Source organism: Oculina patagonica, chromosome 13 (assembly GCF_052425735.1).
Source record: "Oculina patagonica isolate OP01 chromosome 13, crgOcupat, whole genome shotgun sequence".
NCBI classification, from domain to species: domain Eukaryota; kingdom Metazoa; phylum Cnidaria; class Anthozoa; order Scleractinia; family Oculinidae; genus Oculina; species Oculina patagonica.
Genome location: NC_135770.1, coordinates 14656862 through 14677278, shown reverse-complemented (window position 1 = coordinate 14677278; position 20417 = coordinate 14656862). Strand labels below are relative to the sequence as shown.

Below are 20417 nucleotides of genomic sequence, written 5' to 3'. Positions count from 1 at the left end.
TAAACTCGGCAAATAGAATATTTGCCGATCTTCGTCACGTAAGAAGGCGTAAAACGCGGAATATTTGAAATATTAAAAAAGCCTCACACACTTTAGCGCGTTAATAGCCAAGGAACATTATGGCCAAGTTTCGTAAAAATCCGTCAAATCTACATACCCTATTAATTCGCTTGAAGCAGTGGAAACATCGCAAAAATAAAGCCCGAGTTTTTCGCTCCTAAAGGTTTGCAAGCTTATCACACCTCGTCAAAGTGGTTGTCAGCGCGGTCATGCCGCCGACCAATGAAACACAAGCTTGCGTCCCCCAGAGACTCCTCACTGAAAACATTATTTCGCAATCAAATCATGGTTGAATTGATTTGTACGGCGGCTCAAGGCGACAGAAAACTTCTTAGAACCGTAAATTTGGCCCGAATATTTGGAGTAATAGCAGCTGGTAATGTCGGGAAAGTAAGGACAACCAGAATGAATTCTAACATGGAAAACAAAAGTAAAATGAAGCGCTAGCAAGCGGGAAAGGACGGGAAACCAGCGGCAAAATAGTAGCCAAAACCGGCTGACCGGCGATCCCAAGCAAAGTGTTGTAGCAGGGATGAATTCGCTCGGGAAAGCTTTTCCTTGAGTATTATTGTTCAATTTGTTCTCAAGCTTCAACTGAAAATCAAATTGCTTCTGGCTTTCTTCTAGTCTCCCTCTTTCATTTTCGTTTTCTTCGACCCGGTTTTCTTATGATGTTTCGTCCAAGATGTGTTCTCTCTTTTCAGTGAACTCATATCAATTTTTTACAGTCTGTTGCATAAAAATTCACTGATCCTTGTGGCCTAACCCACGCTAAACAGAACAGCTCTTTCGATGTTAATAGAACAGTCAAATCTGCGTAACTCAAGTCGCCGGATGAAGTTTACCGCGAAAAATGTACGGAGCGCCCCATGTTCTATTAGGATTATAACACCTTTAGCTATTTATTAACTCTTCTGAAAAGAAGTTTTTCCTCGATATCTCGATCGCGATCATTTAACAGTTTTACATTACTTTTTTCACCAAACTATAAATCAGTGTTTTAGCTTTAGAATGAGCAAAGAAAACTTTTTTCACAAAATTTGGGCTCTGAAGGTCTACAGTAACCTTAAATGAAATGAAATTCGAAACAAAGTTTAATTCAACATTCGTTCATATTTCAATCTCTAATTCGGGAATTTTTGCGTTTTGAAGTGAACAGATTTGAAACGTCTTTGATATCTGACAAGCATCTTGTCTGGGAATAGTTGCTTATGCATCATGTACGTGCTGAACAAATTAGTAGCGTGCTGATTAGCCAAACTACAACAAATTGTGCATGTGCTGAACAGATTCTGCTGAACTGATTGGCTAAAAACATCAGAAATTGTGTCGTCACGATCTACCTTACATTACATTACTTACATCACATTACATTACTCTACATTTTGGAGTGTTTCTGAGATTTTTTCGCATATACAAATCTTCTCGCGGCTCTATGATCTGCCGCCTCGTCAGGCCTCTCGTCAGGCCTTCTGGAAGACCAGAACGCCTGACTCGTTAATTGGCAACAAGTCGTAGAAACTACGTTATAAGGAGAATTTTGAAGGTATTGTAAGTTGTTGAATCCAAACCGTGCTAGCTAAATATTTCTCATCCCTTGACAAACATGCATGTACCACACGTGGTATCAACTCACTGCTAATTGGTAACACTTCTCAGTCCAGAATATATGCAATTTTGAAGTAAGAGGCAGCTCAATTCATCCATAAAATGCTGCTAAACATATACGCTAGTGTTTTAGTTTTTAAAATCAGTGTACAATAAAAATACTGAAAACAAATTTAGTTCATTAAACACATTCTTTCAGACACACACATTCCAGAATGTCTGAGACTCAGGGACATTTGCATGTCTTCATGAACTTTCTGTAATGCAGGAACCCTGCATTAACCGAGAAGAAATCTTTTCAACTCAAAAGGAAACAACTATTTTGTCAAAAGGCAATCAACAAAGTTTTCTATTTTTAACCAAGACACAGTATATGAGTTGCAAAGTGCCCAGCCATCACGACTGACAAACATAGCATTTCCTCCACAAAGATAAAAAAATTGCTTGAACTGAACTACTAAGAAACTGTCAATTTAAATTCTTTAATTAAAAGACGGTTCAATTCATCCATGATATGTTCAAAGAACAATGCACAGGATAAACCTCATACTTGATGCAAAATAGTTGGTATCTCAAAGAGATCTTTGATTCAGATTGGTAATAAATAAACCCTTATCTCTCCTAATGTAATTATTGTTATTACTAGTAATACGTGACTCGCAGGGCCTCGCGAAGCTCTGGGTTGGGGAGGGGGGGGGGTGTTATAAATAAGGAGTGGATTATTTGAAGTTGAACATTTATTGAATTGTACATATTCAATTTTCCACAGTATAGTAGGCAGGAAGATATATTTGTTAGAAATTTCAACGGGCATGGCCGCGACACCCTCGTTCCCAGGGTCTACTCCGCTTTGAAGATGGTGGCTTTTTCTGGTTCGTAAAGAGGTATAAAGCGTTGGGAAGCGCAGACTATTTTCAAAATCATCGACAAATTATTGGATAGTCGCATTTTGGACATTTATTTGATGGCATTAAAAAAAAAGAAGAACGAATGGCAGGAGGATTCGAAGCCTCCGCCCGCGCGTCCCTGATGGCGATGAAAGATTTATAGCCTGAATAGGCGTTGAGGGAGTATTATGTGGAGATCAATGTTATTTTAATCCGAAAAGAAAAACGATAAAAATGAAAGGCTCAGGATTCGAACCAACAAAAAAAAAAAAAAAAAAAAAAAAAAAAAAAACCTAGCCGGATTCGAACCCCCGACCTCAGTTCCGAAGATCTGATTTCAAGTTCGACGCCTTACCATTAGGCCACCAGCGCGCGGCGGCCGTGTGACGTCATTTCCGCCACACACCAAGCTCACAAATATATATATATAGAAATATATATGACCGTAAACTCCACACGAGATTTCATCCCGCCTGATCCCTTTGAGGGACAAAATTATACACCCCGCTACGCTCGGCCTTCGGCCTCGCTTCGCGAGGAATTATTATTATTTTTATTATTATCAATTATTATTATAATTAAAATTATTATTTTAAAATTAATGTTGTTGGGAACTAGGAAATTCTTTTTTCCAGTCTGAGTTTTTGTTCAGAGTTTGGAAATTTTGTTTCATTTGAATTATTTTTTGTTTAAGTTGAGATTTGTTTGCATAATTACTGAATTAACCCATGCACTCACATTCTTTTCACTTTTTATATGTTATCAACAATCCATTTATTATTTACAAAAATAATGAAATAATGTACTGTATTTTGTTTTCTTTATAGCTCTGTTTACTTGCCAAGTGTTTAAAGCCAGCACTGCCATACCTAGACACAGATATAACAGACATTCACAAAGAGGTACACAATGTTCCAAGGAAGGTCTTTTCTGAACATGTTTTAGTGCATATTTGTAGCTAAACATCTCACCGATCTTTCTCATTTGTTGCTATGTTATTTTTAAGGCTTACATTCGAAGATCGTAATCTTTGAACAAGCCACATGATTCCAATGTTGGCATTTTTAATGTCTGCACTCCTTGCCATTCTAACGTTTTAAACGACTTGGAAGGAAACTCAAACGACTTTTCCTAGCGCAGATTCGAACGACTTTTCTTGACGCATCTAATGACCTCATATTTTGACAGCATAAACTTTTTTAACGATTTTTCTAACACTTCAAACGACAAGATAATTTTTTCTAACAACTTACATGTAATTCTAATGCTTCTTACGACTTCCTAAGTCATTTTAACATTTATCTAACGTTCGACAAATGATTTCAGTTGTTAAACGAAAAAGCGTTAGTGTACGTTTTCCCGTGGAAGGTCACATTTGTTTTCTGAGGTAGATTCTCTGTCCCTTGGTTGGTTTTTGCTGGTCTTAATCTTTCGCCATCTTGATGGTGAAGCAAAGAACTGCACAAAGTGTTAGCTTCAGTCAAACAACCACGAGGTGGGAGATATGCAATCAATAAATCTTATGGTTACAGACAATTGCATTGTTTTGCATCAAACCATATAAATTAAAGCTCATAAACATTTTTTGGTTCCCATTTTTGTGTATTTTAATAATGAGTTGTACCTTTGTGGACTAGAATAATTTGATCAAGAGTGATTGATTTAAAGCAATCTCCATCATGGCATTTACTGGTACCAGTAGATTTAATTGTGTCATTGTGTCAAAAAATGGACTTACCCCTTCAGGTGCCACAAACACCTCCTCAGAAGACAAAAACATGAATTGTAACTATTAAAGTTTATAACAAGTTGTTTCACTAGAACCCATACAACAAATTGAAAGGTTAATGATTTTTTTCCAACAAGCTTTATGTCTATCACCATAAACCATAGAACAAAACGAAAAAAGTCTGTCAACATACATCACAGGAATAAACGTTTAGAGATAAAGCATTTTTCTCTAATACTTTATCAGGGCATTTTGATACTAGACTTTGACCATTCCAGGATGTATTGCCACCAAATAAGTTCCTTTCTAGCTTCTAGGGAGGAGGTTTATAATGCCTTATAGTTCTGGGAGTGATTGAGAGCTACGGGTAGGTGTACATGTTTTACCCTCTGCAGGTGAGGCAGTAGTTAAGGAGGGCAGGGAAAACTGCCTGAATGGATGCATTTAAATTCCCTGGAAACCAACAGCTTGCTTACTGATACAGAGTTGTTGCTCAGAAAGGACTGACTCTCTCTCCCGATTTGATGAAGTTTTTCATTGGTTTGGGACAGAGTCATAGTTACTGAATGGTCTGTGAATTCCTAGCTGTTGACTGGGAGTTAGGACTGACGTTTTGTGGTTGAACACAATGCCTAAGCTGACTTCCAGTTCGGCATGGGCTTTGGCTAGCTTGACTGATTCTGCCATGATCAGGATGTCATTCAAATAGAAAATCAGTGTGACCCCTTGTTTGCATACATGTAACAATGCTACAACTGGCCTAAGTATCTTGGTGACAGGAGGGATGCTGAAGCTAGTCTGAGATCTGTTTTAGCCCATTGAGATTGATAACTGGGTGTTGACCTCCTCCCTTTTTGGGAACTAAAAAAAGAGAAAAGACGAAACCTTCTTAGGAGTGAGGATTTGAAACTACATGAACTGATCCTTTCTGTTTCATTTCATTCACTTCCTTGTCTATTAAATGCCAGTAGGATCAATTTTTTCGTAAGATTATGACGTTTTTGCATTTTCGTAATCTATATGTGGTTCTTACTCACCTGTCCAAACCGTTTTGCTGTCGGTGTGGGATAACTGCATTTCTAGAGTTTTTTGGACGCCATTATTCAAGTATGTTCCAGGGAAAATGACTTGGATCATCGTGAATTTACCGGATGTCATATCAAAGACTCAACCCCGTACACAATTTCGCTTGTATCTCTTCGAATCTCTACAGAGTTAGCTGGAGTTCTCAGTGCTCGAACTTAACGGTCGTCCACTCGTCCAAAACGAGTGAAAATTGCCCAAAACGAGCAGTTTTTCTAGCCACTAGTCCTCTGGACGGGTAAAGTTACAGTTCTCCGATAAATAATTGCTTTTGTAGTACTCAAAAGGACTAAAAGTGTTGATGCAAACGTAGAATTTCCGCAAAAACAAATGTTTCGAAACGTGTAACGACGAGCAAAAAATGCTACGAATTCTACCGGTTTCGCTCCCAATCGATTTTGCACCGTCCGAGTTCGCTCCCACCTTTTACCACGTTCGCACCCACTGTGACCGAGTTCGCTCCCAATAAAAACCGAGTTCGCACCCACCCTTTTAAGAGGTCGTACCTAACTTTTTCAAGCCTTCTTAACCCAGTTTTCAATCGCAGCCATCTTGAAACTTAAGACACAGACGCGAGATCTGGGGCGACCGGAAGCAGCAACGTAAGATGTTGTTTCCGGTCGGTTGAAATACTGTATGCAAACAGTTGTGGACAGATAAATAGAGTACCCAGCCCAAAAAACAGACTACAAAACACAAACCAATTGTTGATCATGACTTTTATATATTTGAATAAAGCTTTTGTGTCAAGCAAAGGTGAGATTTTCTTTCAAACACAGAATAAGGTAGTAAAACCTAAGAATCACAAATTACAATTTCAATATGCTAGCGTACGCTCAACTGAATTTAAGCTTATAGAAATCGTCTTGAAATTATCGTTAATGTTCAAAGTGTGATTTGGTATTAACCTGCAGGTCATACTCCCTTCATACTAGGGAGCGAACTCGGTCACACTGGGTGCGAACGCGGTATAAGGTGGGAGCGAACTCGGACGGTGCGAAATCTATTGGGAGTGAAACTGGCAGCTTCCAATGCTACGCGTTCTCTTGGCAGGTAAGAGTCTGGGTTCTACTCGAAATGAAATGCATTGTGGGATGCAATATGGCGGCTTTTCGTGTTAGCTTCATAGCAGTTCATAGATCTTGGTCGCATCTTGATTTTCTTCCAAAATACAATTTGTTGAAATGTCCAAACTAAAACAAGTTTAAAGGTCACAGAGGTCTTTTTTGGAGGAAAGCAAGATCTAGAAATCAATGCAACACCTTCAGGGCTGTCATTAAGTTTTCAAGCAGCTGTCACATTTAAGTTATCACCCCTAGCATTTTGCTCTGTATGCAAGTGTAACGTAATACCAATCGACATTTCCACCCGTAACATTGAGGCAACTCAGTCGTAACAGGTGTTACGGGTTACAGCCCTTAATGACTGCCCTGACCTTCAATGCCCGCTGCAGCTCCGATCAAAAGAACACGGAAGTTTCGGGAATCGTGGGAAGAAAGGTACAAATGGCTCCAGTTTGATGAATAAGAAAACAAAAAGTTTTGGAAGTTTTGCAGGGAATTTTCAAATGGAAAAAACACGCAATATTCCTTGACGATCGGAACAAATAATTTTCAAACTGCTTAAAGGCACACAAAGCCAAATGATGCATATATGTTGCTGGCGTGAGCTCTTACGTGTAATGGAGAAGAAATTGTTGTAATAATAAAAAATGCCAAATATATAATTGCGTTTAATTGTTTGATCATGGTTTGGCGTGCATTTTCCTGCAGGCACAAATTACTTACTGCATTACACATGGGAAAAAATTTATGTAAAGAGTGACCAGTAGCTTTGCTCCTGGGACCAGTGAAATTCTAAGCCTACTCGTCCTGTGGAAGACCAGACCTAAAAGTTAATTTTGAGCACTGGTTCTCTACAGAATTTCAGCATTTGGAGACTTCACAAATACAACTTAAGTCCACCAGGGTTAATTTTATTATGCTGGGAATTCATTGTGTAGTTAAAGTACAACATTATAACCATTCAAATCTTCAACCAGCTGAAGTCTACAAATAGTTGAAATTTTCTAACACACACACGAGCAAATCTTCCGACTGACAGCGGGCTGCTGAGACAGGTTTGTATAGTTTAAGAGGTACTTAATCGCAACAAAACAAATTTGTCACATAAGATTGAGGCTTCTGTCACATTGAAGATTGGTAACATGTTTTGCAGACGTTGTTTTGGCGTTGGTTTTGAGAACTCAAGACTTACTGTGATTGTATCACAGATAAACCACGGCAAACGAATGATTCCAACAATGGTTGATCTTGAAAAATTCCTTACAACACTGACAACATAGCGAGTTCACTGACTGAGGAAAATCACATCTCAATTACACTGCATGCTTGATTAAATCATGCATTCCTTGCGTGACGCGTTACTCGGAATATGTAATTGTCTTTTGTCCAGTGATTTATCGACACCTGTTGGAATAAAAAATTGCTGTGAAAGTAGGTGACTGAAGTTATTTGTTCTTCCACCATGAACAGTTACAATGCAAAAGGATCCGAAAATTTGTCGTTCAAAATGTGTCGAAAATGTGTCAAGACTTTTTCCTCCACAAAGAACAATAAGAATGCGAAAAAGTGTCAATCACAAGAGTTTGTCAACTGAGATTAAGGCTTCTGTCACATGGAAGGCAAAGGTGAAGGTAAAGGCTCTTTAAGTGCATCTTGGCCCGCACTTTCTAACCTGTGGTTACCACTAGTTTAAGACTTATTAATTTTATGCAAATTAGATTTTGCACAAATCAGTTTGACCCCAAAATCTAATTTGCATAAATAAGAGAAACCGAGTCTGGCCTTGTTATACTACCCGTTAATGCTTCCATAATACACAAACCTTTGCGTATATGTACTCTTTAGTCTGTTTTATAAAAGGCATTGCTCATTGGCCATTTCAATTCAGGCACTGTAATTCTTTTTCCACAATTTTGAAATTCTGGTTCAATTTACTGAGTGTTGTTTTCAGTACAAATCTAATGTGTCATTAAGAAATTCTTAAAAAGTATGGATGATTTTGCATAGTGAAGCATTCCATTGTGTCTTTTAATGTCCAAACTTACTTAAATGGTATGAGTTCCAAACAAGCCGGCAGGCAAAAATATACAGGTTTCATTATCATTGATATCTCTTGCATCAGTGTTACTGTTCCTGTTCTTATATTTCACTAGACAAGAACCACACATATCTGTGCATTTGAGATTGTAACTGTTGCATCTCTAACAGGAAGATAATTTATGATATTATAGCTTAAATACTTGCATTGAGGTTTGTGGTTGCTGTTCTTTTATGCAGGGTGGAAAGTTTGATGCCAAAGCATTACTTGGCTATTGTTATTATGGTGGAATGATTTACACTGCTCTGAAGAAATTCGAGAAAGCTCTGTACTTTTATGAAGTGGTAAGTACCTCAGAGGAATTGTCACTCTTGACATGTTTGAGGTGTTTTGATGATATTATCATTATATCTAAATGTTAGTGTTAAAGCACACTTTTACATCAAAACTAACGACCCTTTACTATTATCTGAGGAAAGTTGATATGCACAATCAACAATATTTAGTTATGATTTATTTTAGCGTAAAAGTGTTCTTTAACACGTCACTTTAACATTTAATTGTAGTCATGAAATATTGCTTATTACCCTGCAAACTTGACACAATAACTAAATTTTGTGTGCTATTTTTAGTAATGTTACACTGTATTACGGTAGTTTGTTCTTTTGATGAATTTCTAGATGCAAGGCATGAGCAGTAAAGTAAAAAAATATCAGTCTTTATTATACGGCAAAGCCAGTCTTAGGCAAATCCGAGCATTCTGATTGGTTCTTTCCTGGTCGGGATTTTGCCATACGGACCGTTTCCATGAAAACGGTCCAAGCCGTGTATTTTTTTTGAAAGCCGACAAATTCAAATTTGCAACTAAACCTGCTAAAAAACATGTACATACTCACATTCTTAGCACAGAAACTACCAAACAGACGTGGATGGAGAAAACGAATATTCACCAAGCGAATTATCAACCAAATTATCTGGAGATCAGAAAACCTCTGATGTGGAAACTGAAACAGGCATCACTGAAAGCCAGGAGGCCAAAGACGATTTTATAACACAAATAAAAAGACCAGAAAAATAAGAACCTGTTGGAATTTGTTTGGCTAAACAGGTTCTTATATTTTGGGGTATTAATGTGTTGTTCAAACAGGAAGTCGAGGAACAACTTGAAGTAATTTTCCAAACTAACAAAAAACACTTCCCTCCCAGTACCTTCTCTTAACTGCATCGAGGCCTGCACTTTCTAACCTGTGGTTACCACTAGTTTTATTATATTCTAGCGCGTTCTCGTAGGATGCTATTTTGAGCATCACAAACGCTAGAAACGATTGAAACCAAAGTTCATAAACGATTGCAACGAAAGACAAAAACCATTGAAACCATTGGCAAAAACCATTGAAACGACAAAAACGATGGAAACGAACGACACAAACCATTGAAACGCTGAACGCAAACGCTGGATTGAAATGTGATCCCCCAACCAAAACTTTACGTAATTTTTTTTCAATGTAATGCTAGAAAATCAGTTCTTTCTCCGAACATGAAGAAATTTGATAAGAAGTACGCTGTTGATTGGATTCTACAACTTAACGTATGTGCACTTCAGTTGTCAAGATTTTTGTGTCTAATTTTTAGTTGAAGCAGAAATAATCACGAAAATGTCTTTTGCGTTCACTCCTGTAATTTCGCTGTAATTTTCGAGTACGATGTTTTGATTTTGTTGTAAATTCTAAATATGTGAATTTTCTGCCACTTTCTTATCAACAGGTAAATGCACATGAAATTTACTTTACTTTTATGTTGTTAGATTATTATGATTGTCCGTGAATTTTGCATTCTAGCTCGTTATTTAGCGTTACATATTTTGTTACGCCGTTGTACACCAACACTGTGCGCATGGCCAAAATCCTCTTGGTGAATATTCGTCTTCTTCATCACAATCAGTAAAATAATTTGTTTTCAAACTCATGGTAGCGACCGTGGTAGCTTGTTGTTTCTGAGTTGCTCGCGTCATCGTAAGTCCGTAAAGCCAGCGACACACTGGGCGATTTTTATTTGCCGATCACAACAAATTTGATCGCCAGCGATCGACGAATAAAATCGCCCAGTGTGTGGCTGGCTACATCTGGTAGAAGCAGAGATATCATTCTTGCTGTGAAAAGAAGTTTTACAGTGCACTTTTTGTAAAGTATAGTGAAAATAAATACGTGTAGATTTGATATTGAGAGCAGTGCCCAGGCAGCATGCTGCTCATTATGCCTTTATGACTAGACTGGGACAAATTCTAATAATTTATTGTAAACAATATTGTTGTTGTTTTTCTTTGCCATGTGCAGAGCAAATAACAGAAATTTAAGCATCAAAAAATGATTTATATTTAGGTAGTACAATCCATAATGTTTTAGGTGTAAAGTGGTTATTTTACAGTGCAGCTACCGTTACCACCAGATTACCCAGACAAACTTAACCAATCAAAAAGCAGAATGGCAACAATAGATTCCAACATTTTTTTACTTCAGCCCATGAAATGTCATGTATATAACAATGAAATTTTCAACTTGTTTGTTTGCCACAAGAACAGATCAGTACAAACTTTGGCTGTAAAGTGTTGGGTTTTCAAATATCTTCGATTCCATCCTTTTTTTAATTGACTAGTTTTGACTGCACAATCTGGAAGGCAAAGATCAGCAATGTTTATAAAAGAGATCAGCTTTAAACTGTGTAAAAACAGGGTAAGTTCATGACGACCGCAACGTATGTCTCCAGACATAAAGTGCATACCAGATTTTTAAACAGTGAAAACATGGCTTGTTTTCTGTCCAATTTGGTTTCCACCATATTATGAAAGTACAATTAAGCAGAGAAAAATTAATAACCGGTACATTGTGTTGTAAAAGAGTAATTTAAAATTGTTTTGAAAGCAAAGTATGTGGCATATATATTTTAATTATTAGTTTAATAATTCAAATATATATGCCACACTAACTGCTGGCTGTCTCAAGCACTTCAATGGTTTCCTCAACAGCCCAACATGTGAAGGAATTTCAGAAAAAAGTTTATAGCATGATTTCACTTGTATGTAAACCATTGTTGAAAACAATGATATTCCAGCTTGGCAGTTGAGTTATTATTTTCCCAAGAATTCAAAACAGTATAAAATACAACTTACTGGAGATAGATGAAACCGCTGGCAGGCGTGTTTCTATTTTATCTGAGAATTCAAATCTGCCACAAAAATTGCCCAAACATACAGCCGTTTCGTCCATTGCTTTCATACAGTTTGAAATCAGTTCTAGCTCACGTGCATGACACATCCATTTATCTAGCATGCAATTTAAACTATACTTAAAAATTTCTAAATTAGAAAGTCAACGACTCTGTATTCACATAAGCTTCACAGACTGAACTCGTTGAAATTTCATTGTTCTGTACTTGACATTTCATTGGCTGGAGTAAAGAAGTTGGAATGTATTTTCCCGTTCTGCTTCAAAGTGATTGGTTAACTTTGTCTTGTGTGCGAACAGTAGCCGCACTGTAATAATTGGATTGGCTTTTTTCAGTCCTTTACAACAATGGATGTTTTAATTCAAAATTCAAACAAACCCTGTGCTTTACAGTCTGATTCTTATCAGAAATGTAATTTGCTGATGCTTGTTGGAGACTGAATTATTGAACTTGAAGAAAAGGACTAAGTTCTGATAGGGATCGATTATTATTTTTTTGCTGAAGGGAATACATTTTCATTCAGATATAACAACAAGGCTACTTGAGCTCGCAATTCAGGCAATGTGGCAACTGCTTCTACTGCAAAGACAATGAACTGAGACAAAGTCTTGAGAAGTCTGAGCACTGGTCAAATACATACAGAAGTTTAAATCAATTTTAAATTAGCCTTTTTATGCTGTAATTTTAATGCTTCAATAAACTATCTATCTACAAATTTGTAAAAACCGAATTAAAAAGTTGACACTGGCTAAAAAATGGTTTTTGGACGTTTTGGCCACTACTGACATTGCCTTCTTCAGCAAGATAAAAAAAATGCAAATGTTCAATGGCGTCCTGTTAAAAAATATGTAACAAATGTGTGATAAAAACTCAATGAACTTTCCGAGTGCAGCAATAGTCTCTAGAGCATTCTTAATGAGTCTATAAATTCTTAATGCTATTGTAAACGTTTGGAAGTGCTATGTGTTCGTTTATAGCATTCCTAACTTGCACAGAATGCCAAGCATTTAAGAATTAGTCTTTGTTTCCACGCCGTTGACCTGTCATAGCACTACCAAACGTTTACAATAGCATTAAGAATTTATAATAGACTCATTTCGAGTTAGCGGGGTAGGTAGACTCATGTCGAGTTAGCGGGGTAGGTAAATTTGTCCCAAATTTTGATCAAGGGAAACAAAATTTAGTTTGAGTTAGTGGGGTTTTCGAGTTATCCAAGTTCCTGTTAACCAAGTAAAAATGACTGTAAAGTGTGATTAAATCCAAAGGAAATGGCTGTTAGTTTGAGTCAGCTGGGTGTTCAAGTTATCTGAGTTCAAGTTACCAGGTTTCTACTGTATATTAGGTATACCCCTAAACCAGTACACCCTAAAGTATACCTTTTCTTACAGCTCTCAGCAAATAGGTTCAAAACAAATGCATTAGACTTCCCATGAAATAATTTTAGAAAAAAGTTGCAAAACTTCCAGGGGTTGTGAACCATATCTTCACAGGGGGGTTCACCAATTTAGACTTTCAATGAGTAGATCTTTACAAGACCATTTTTGTGTGAATTTTTCATCAAAATCAGCCAGATTCGAACCAAACAGTTACGTCATAAGCGCATAAAGGCTTTTCCATGGTGAAAGGGTTAATTAAGGCTTCACATTTTGGCATTAATATTCCAGGTGGATGTACAGCAGGTATAAATTATTTATTAATGTTGACTTAGTACAGGTGCATACATGTATACAGCTATTCAAAAAAGGCCAAGTGGTGGTTTGGGTAGTCATTAAAATGTAGAATATGTAGAAGAAACTTACAAGTTTGTAATTTTGCATGTTAATTTTTTTTTTCGTTCTTTCACTGTTACATGGCTTTAAGTTTGGAAAATTCTTAATTTTTAGAGAGAAATGCTATGCTGTAACATGTACATGTTATTGTTATACCTCATTAGTATTCAGTGCATACAGCAACCCATATACTGCCTTTTAGTCCTGTTGTATAAGCTTAAAGCTTGGATCCAACAACTTTAATTGAAATGGCTGTCAGATTTCAGTAATCATCATTCCCTTTCATTTTAGGCAGTCACATGCCCTGCTGTTGATGTCAGTCACATAATGCTGGAAGCATACAAAAAGTTCATCTTAGTCTCTCTGATTCTTCATGGAAAGGTGAGACTGTTAAAAGTTTGTTATAGGGTATGTACATGTAGTAGGCTAAAGTAGAGTAGTGTACTGTGGTGTAGCATAGCGTAGAGGAGGGGAGGGGAGATCGCTAGAGGAGATTATCAAAATGCAAAATAACAGTTATGGAAACTGAAAAACGTAGAAGCTAGAATTAAAGCAAAACAATTACATTCTCTTATTCTGGTCCTTCTTTTGAAAACAGCCGATTTATCATAAAAGCTATGCAGTACCGTTTTTTTTTCCTTCCATTGGCAAAAAAAGACTGTGCAACAATTTTACACCTTCAAGTTTTCTTCGTTAGTGACCAATTAAACCTTTACAATTTGAAATAATGAGTAGATAGCACTGGCACTAATGTAAATGATCATCTGACAGTACAGTTTCAGCCCTTTGCAAGGCATGTTTATAACAAGTCATAATAATTATTATACAATAACTAAGAAAATTTTCACATGTTCATCGGTCAAAGTCACACTCAGATCAGTAAGAGTATAGACCATGAAAATGAGGTAACCTCTGATGCAGCATACATGCAAGGTAAAATTTCAGAAAACTTGAAACTGTTCAACTTTTGCAAAAAAGAGAATCGTGCAAGTTGTGAAAAGTCAGCTTGAAGTAGAAACAATGTGATGTCATTAGGTTTCATGCATACACACAGTCTCACACTGATTTTCCATTTAATACAGTTTATTTTTCTGTGTTGTGGTAGAAAACAAATCGACCAAATTTGTCCATGATCTACAGTTCTACATTTACAAACCATAAACTGCCCAAGGCTTTGCAGTAAAACCACTTGCCTAACACTTTGTGGTTCCACTAGCCTGTGTAGCAGCCGCCGTAGTTTAGAGCGGCAGGCTATGGTTCCACTGAGTTTTGAACATTTTCAAAAGCGAGAACTTAAAATAGCACGACTTCTCTGCTAAAAGAAACCTCTTCAGAAGAGTTTGATTGGATTGAGGATACTCGACAAATACTGTACTGGTAACAGCACATGTTTCGTTTTGATGACATTTAAAGTTCACCCGCTTGATCTGCTTGATCTTTTCGCTAGCATCTTGGCGAATTGCGACAAACGGGAGATTCACTGAATCATTAGGAATCATCCCGTATTCTCTAGCCATTTTGCAGTTGTTCTGAACTGTCTCTACCTCGGCAACTACTTTCAATTTGAAGGTTTAGTTGTTTGAAAACCAGTAGCTTTTGGCATGATGATCGATAACTTCCGTTTTTCAGGTGAATGTTTTGTCACGCTTGTGTACGGTTCTATTAATAAATTCATTCTTTATCAGTGATTTGTTGTTTTTCAATTACATAGTTGTGATTTAACAAATATGTTGATTCGCTGCACGTGGATTGTTTTATAGTTTGAAGGAAAAATCGGGTCTCGGCTTATATAGCCGAGTGATTTGGGTTTATTTTTTGTCAGAGTCTACTGGTTCCAAAAATTAAAAGTCTAGGGTCTCGGCTTATAGCCGAATAAATACGGTACATGCATGCTTATCTACCAGCCGAAATATTGTATTAATGTCAGTTTTCTTAAAATAGACCAAAATTTAATTTTTCTAATGATATTATTATTTTGCCTAACTTTCCAAAAAAAAAAGGAAAATAAAAAAAATAAAACAATTTGCAACCGATGGGAACTTCTACTTGCCCTTTCGGCCTGCTCTCGATGAGCAGCTAGATACATACATACATACATACATTATACTTTATTTGAAATAGGTTAAAAAAAAACTACAGGCAGCCAGAGGCTGATGTGGACCTACATTAATCTAATTAAAATAGTTACCGGTATTATAATAATTGTAAAAGGTATAAAGTTAAAAACGATCTGATCTGATTATGTATTCGGCTATAAGATGACAATGAAACTAAGTGAAGTGAACTGAGTTGTGGAAAGTTTAACATCATTTGTTTTAGCAAATCTCTCCTTGTCAGTTTGTTGTTTTCGATTCTTGTTTCATAATAACTTTTCCGAGTTAAGTGGCTCATAGCCACTTTGAATAGTTATTCTTCAGGAATGTTGGCATAAATGTCTGCTGATGGTGACCGAACTTTTCCCTTAAATAGGTTAGCGGACATAGACTGCAATAAACTTTTTACGCCATCTTGTCCTCGCCCCAGTCCTTTTCAGTCAATTAACAACAGCTCTAATTTCTATTGAAAAAGTTTAGGAAAACCTTCGAAAGCAGAATAGCAAAAAGCATTACATGACAAATTATTATTCTGAGATCTAGACGGGATCACGTTAGAATGTGTGTTGTAACTTGAGACCTCTCGGCACCGTGATTTTGGTTTATTTACATCCTTAAACTGTTCTGCTATGGCTACAACAAAATCCTTGCAAGCTTTGTCATTTCTGTAAGTCTGCCCGAGTTCAATACTGTGTTTTTCTTTGAGTTGACAAAGGTGGGGGTAGGTGGTGAAAGGCATTTCAAGTTTCGCAACAAAGTAAGCAATATCAAAAGGCCTTTCAAGCTTTAACGCGACGTCTTTATTGAGTTGTCTTAAAGCCCTAGGGATGGCTGCTTCTCGTGGGTTAGCTGCAAAATTAATCCGGATGGCATCTGAGGCTCTCTTGTGGCCCAAGGAGCCAGCCAGCATGGCTCCTCAAAGAATCTAACCTAAAACTTACATAGCCACCCATGACAAATGCTGATGATGAATTAGATACACTTGGTTTCTTTTCGCAGACAGTACAAAACATTGTGCCATCTCTGTAAGTAACCAATGGAAAGTCTGTCTTCCACGATTGCACAAACTTCCGTTTCGGCGGAGGCGCTTTAGAATCCTTGCTAGCTCTCTTACCATCATCTGTATCAGGAGTATTTCTCTTGTCTTTTTGGTCGTCCCACTTGCAGCAAAATAACCTAGGATATCCTTAACACAAGTGTTGCTTCCCAATCACACATGCGTCACATACTAGCAGTCATCGAAAGTTACATTGGTGGACATCAATCATCTCCACCTTTTTCCCCAAAACTAAAACTAACTAACCCAAAATAAGTTGGGATGGGTCAGAATCGAAGAATCATCTTGAACAGTACTAAGAAACAACATTGCCTTTCTAGATCGGCAGGTTTCATTTTGGTGCATATTCTGACAAATAATTGCATTAATAGGCAGTGTGACAGAATGATAATACAAACAGATATCTTCAAAACAAGGTGACAGCAGGGCTCGAGACTAACTTTTTTGCTAACTAGCCAAGTGGCTAGTGACAGCTTTGATTTCACTAGCCAAAACTTATTTTCTACTAGTCACAATTTTTAAGCATAGTTCTTCTTTTAAGGGGGGGGGGGGAGGGGGAAGGGTGAAAACAATGTGCAATAATGTTTAAACCTTTAACCGTAAAATGTTCCTTTTCTTCTTACAAAATTGGGCTTTGTTCTTCACTATAAAATTGTACATGTACATGCGTTTTTGTCAACTAGAGTGTTTAAAGCTTCACATTCTATAATGTCAACAGTTTACTTAGTTATATTCTCTGAGAGACGATTTTAATAAATGCGGTTTCTTGCCACTAATGCCTGATTTTTTCACTAGCCATTTTGGCTAGTGAAAGGCCAAAACCTACTAGCCAAAATTGCATTTTTACTAGCCTTTGGCTAGTTGGCTACCATTAGTCTCAAGCCATGTATTTTACATGCTACCTCTCCTCCCTTTGTAACGTCCAGTCAAAAAATAACTTTCATGAAGCCCAGATACAAATGTGAAAAGAAATGACATCCTTGTATAGTGTAATAAATAAATTTACATCAAATCGCAATTTCGGAACTTCTAAAAAGTGCAATGTGGATCAAGAAGCTGAAAGGTTGTCACCCGCTTGGAGGACCGTGAACAGATTTGTTTAAACATGCGCTGACACACGCAATCAAGTCCATTGTGATCCGTAACGCACGTTACCAAGTTAGGTGAAAAAATATTTTTTATACTTTCGATTCATGGCAGGGCTCAAAATAACAGCCGGTCAACGGACAATGTCCGGCCAAAATGAAGATTTGTCCGGACAAAATTTTGGTTCGGCGGTCATTTTGACTGGTCACGTACATGGCTTTCAAATTATTCGCAGTATTGCTTGAAATTTTACAGTAAAATCATAAAATATCATAGCAGCTTGCAGTCACAAATTTGTAGAATACAGATGAGACGGTCACGCTCTGCGGATTTGTTAGAGGTTTGCATAAATAAAACAGGAAACATCCACGTCTGTAAATACGCTATAAAACAGACAACAATGAACATGGCATCAATCAACGTCTGCTATAAAACACGCGTACGCAATTACAGTTTCAATTGTCAGGTGGGCCGAGAAAAATAGCACTCGTTAGTGGATTTCAGTAAAAAACTATATGCACCTCTAGAAAGTATGAGTACGTAGCGTGTTTTTCACCTGCAAGATCATGAGAAAATAATAAAATAATTAAACGCTTTGAATGTTAAGTCAGCAATGTTTCTATTCTTTAAATTGTGCCTATTTCGCCGGGCTATTTCGCAACTGAACATGTCCGCATGTGTGCTGACAAGTTGACCACCAAAGACGTGGTGCTACTTTATTGTCAAAGAGAGTTCCGGTAAACGTTAGCTCGTACTGTACAAAATAAATAAAAAATAATTGTCTCCACGTCCGGCGTCTACAGATTGAAACGATAACTCTCGATATCTTTTTTTCTAGCCATGGCATTCAAGTGTTTCATGCCAATTCTATCGAAGTCTTCTTGTGTAAGGCTACTTCCGCGGATATCTATCATTAAAAGTACTTTGCCAATCAGGCACCGCATAGAACAGGCTTCTCTGTTGTAGGCGACGTTAAAAACTTGGAGAGATCCATGATTTTTGAAATGCAAAGTGACGTAGGCTTTCTTGCTAATCTTTTAAAAGAGGGCATCTTATAGGAAGCTTGATGAACAACGAGTCCAAGCAAAGGCAAAGTTATCTCACTTGTAGCATGGGCATATGTCCTATTACTATTTGGTGTTCGGTAATAAAGACTAGTAAAGTGCTTACAAACAAGATCGTCTCCAGCCGTGAGTCGTTAACTAATGTAAAACTACTGTGCATTTTATTTTATGTAGAGTAGAACGCAGAAGAAATGGAAATTCAAAAAGCGAACATAATAAAATGACACTTTTAGCGATCAAAACATTAAAGCTTTTAAAAGCCTTATACTCTTTAACAACAAGTGATTTAGCTTATGAGGCGAAATTTTTGGCAGAATAGGCTATTGTTCAAAGTAAATACTCAATATTTTGACCGGTCAAAAACGAGACATGACCAAGCAAAAATTGATTTGGCCGGTCAACATGACCGGTCAGTATCCAAAAATTATTTTGAGCCCTGCATGGTACGTGTAAACATACACGTCTGCGTGTTCGTCAACTGAGAATGTCACGAGCCAAAATAAGGTCTGTTTAAGTGCGTAAATGGTGAAACATTCCTTTTGCTCGTTCATGCTGCGGAGCATGCAATGAAATGTGGACGGAAGTTGTAAACCGTGGGCAAATAATAAGGATTCGAAAAAACTTAAAACCCCCTAGAACGACGAAATAACTCAAAAGGACAACAACAAACAAGCGAAGTTAGTAAATTTTCTTTATTTTATAGTAAAATTTTATTTTGTTAAATGTTCTTATCATCTCCTCAAATTCTAAACCGTGTACTGGTGTAACACAACACCACATAGTTCTTTAATACTTTGTTTGACTTTCCCAAGAAAATCACCAACACGCCATTTCTTTTACTCTTCATTCGGGTTTTTGAATTATTTCTTGCCAATCTTTAGCTGCTTCAATGCTAATTAAATCAACTATTAGCAATTTTAGTGTATTATATAGTTATGCCGTAATTTTACAATTTTGCCATGATCATGACATTAATTTTGATCAGATCAGGAGCTTGATCAGATACATGACAGGAGTGTCTTTATTACATTTTTTTACAAAATCCTCCTATAGCTTGTGCACCAACAAGTGGTTTATTTTATGTTGTAAAGTTACAGATTTTGTTATTACTTCATTATTTTTTATGGGAATAGGTAATGAAAGCTGAAATGGTAAATGTCTTTTTTCACAGTTACCCAAATTCCGTGAAGAATGTCACACTCTGGGGGTGATTTTAGTGAAGAGAAATGAACCCTGATTTATCTGATTATGCAAAACGACGAGAGCATCTACCAGAAAAGGGAAAAATGATTATGAGACTAGGTGGGGGTAGTAGAAGAGGTACATGTAGCAGTGCTCCTCCCATAGCCCCTTCACCTCCACAGGCACCCCACCTGCTGCTAAACATGCAGCACAGACTATTCTCGCCAATCTTCATCGTGACTGAGTTGTAGGCATTCATTTACCATGTGACTTGTTTTAAGTCCTAGGATTGAAGGCACACTGACACCATTTTTACTTCAAAAACTCAATAGCCTAAAAACATATGGAAACTACAAATAGCAGTCCAATTTTGTTAAAAATCACTATGCAAGTGTATTGAAGTGATAATCAAGTGATATTTTTGTGATACCATCAGGAACTTTAGATCTCAACCTGAAAAAATCAGGCTGATTTT

At 37.1% G+C, this 20417-nt stretch overlaps 1 protein-coding gene across 1 annotated transcript in view; it reads left to right on the top strand.

Moving 5' to 3' along the window:
* Positions 1-20417, top strand: part of LOC144637244 (COP9 signalosome complex subunit 3-like) — a 98624-nt gene that overhangs the window by 16275 nt on the left and 61932 nt on the right. Inside the window, exons 5-7 of the mRNA XM_078496377.1 lie at positions 3383-3457; positions 8709-8813; positions 13752-13841. Coding sequence (XP_078352503.1) covers positions 3383-3457; positions 8709-8813; positions 13752-13841 — 270 coding nt within the window. The remainder of the gene's footprint in view (positions 1-3382; positions 3458-8708; positions 8814-13751; positions 13842-20417) is intronic.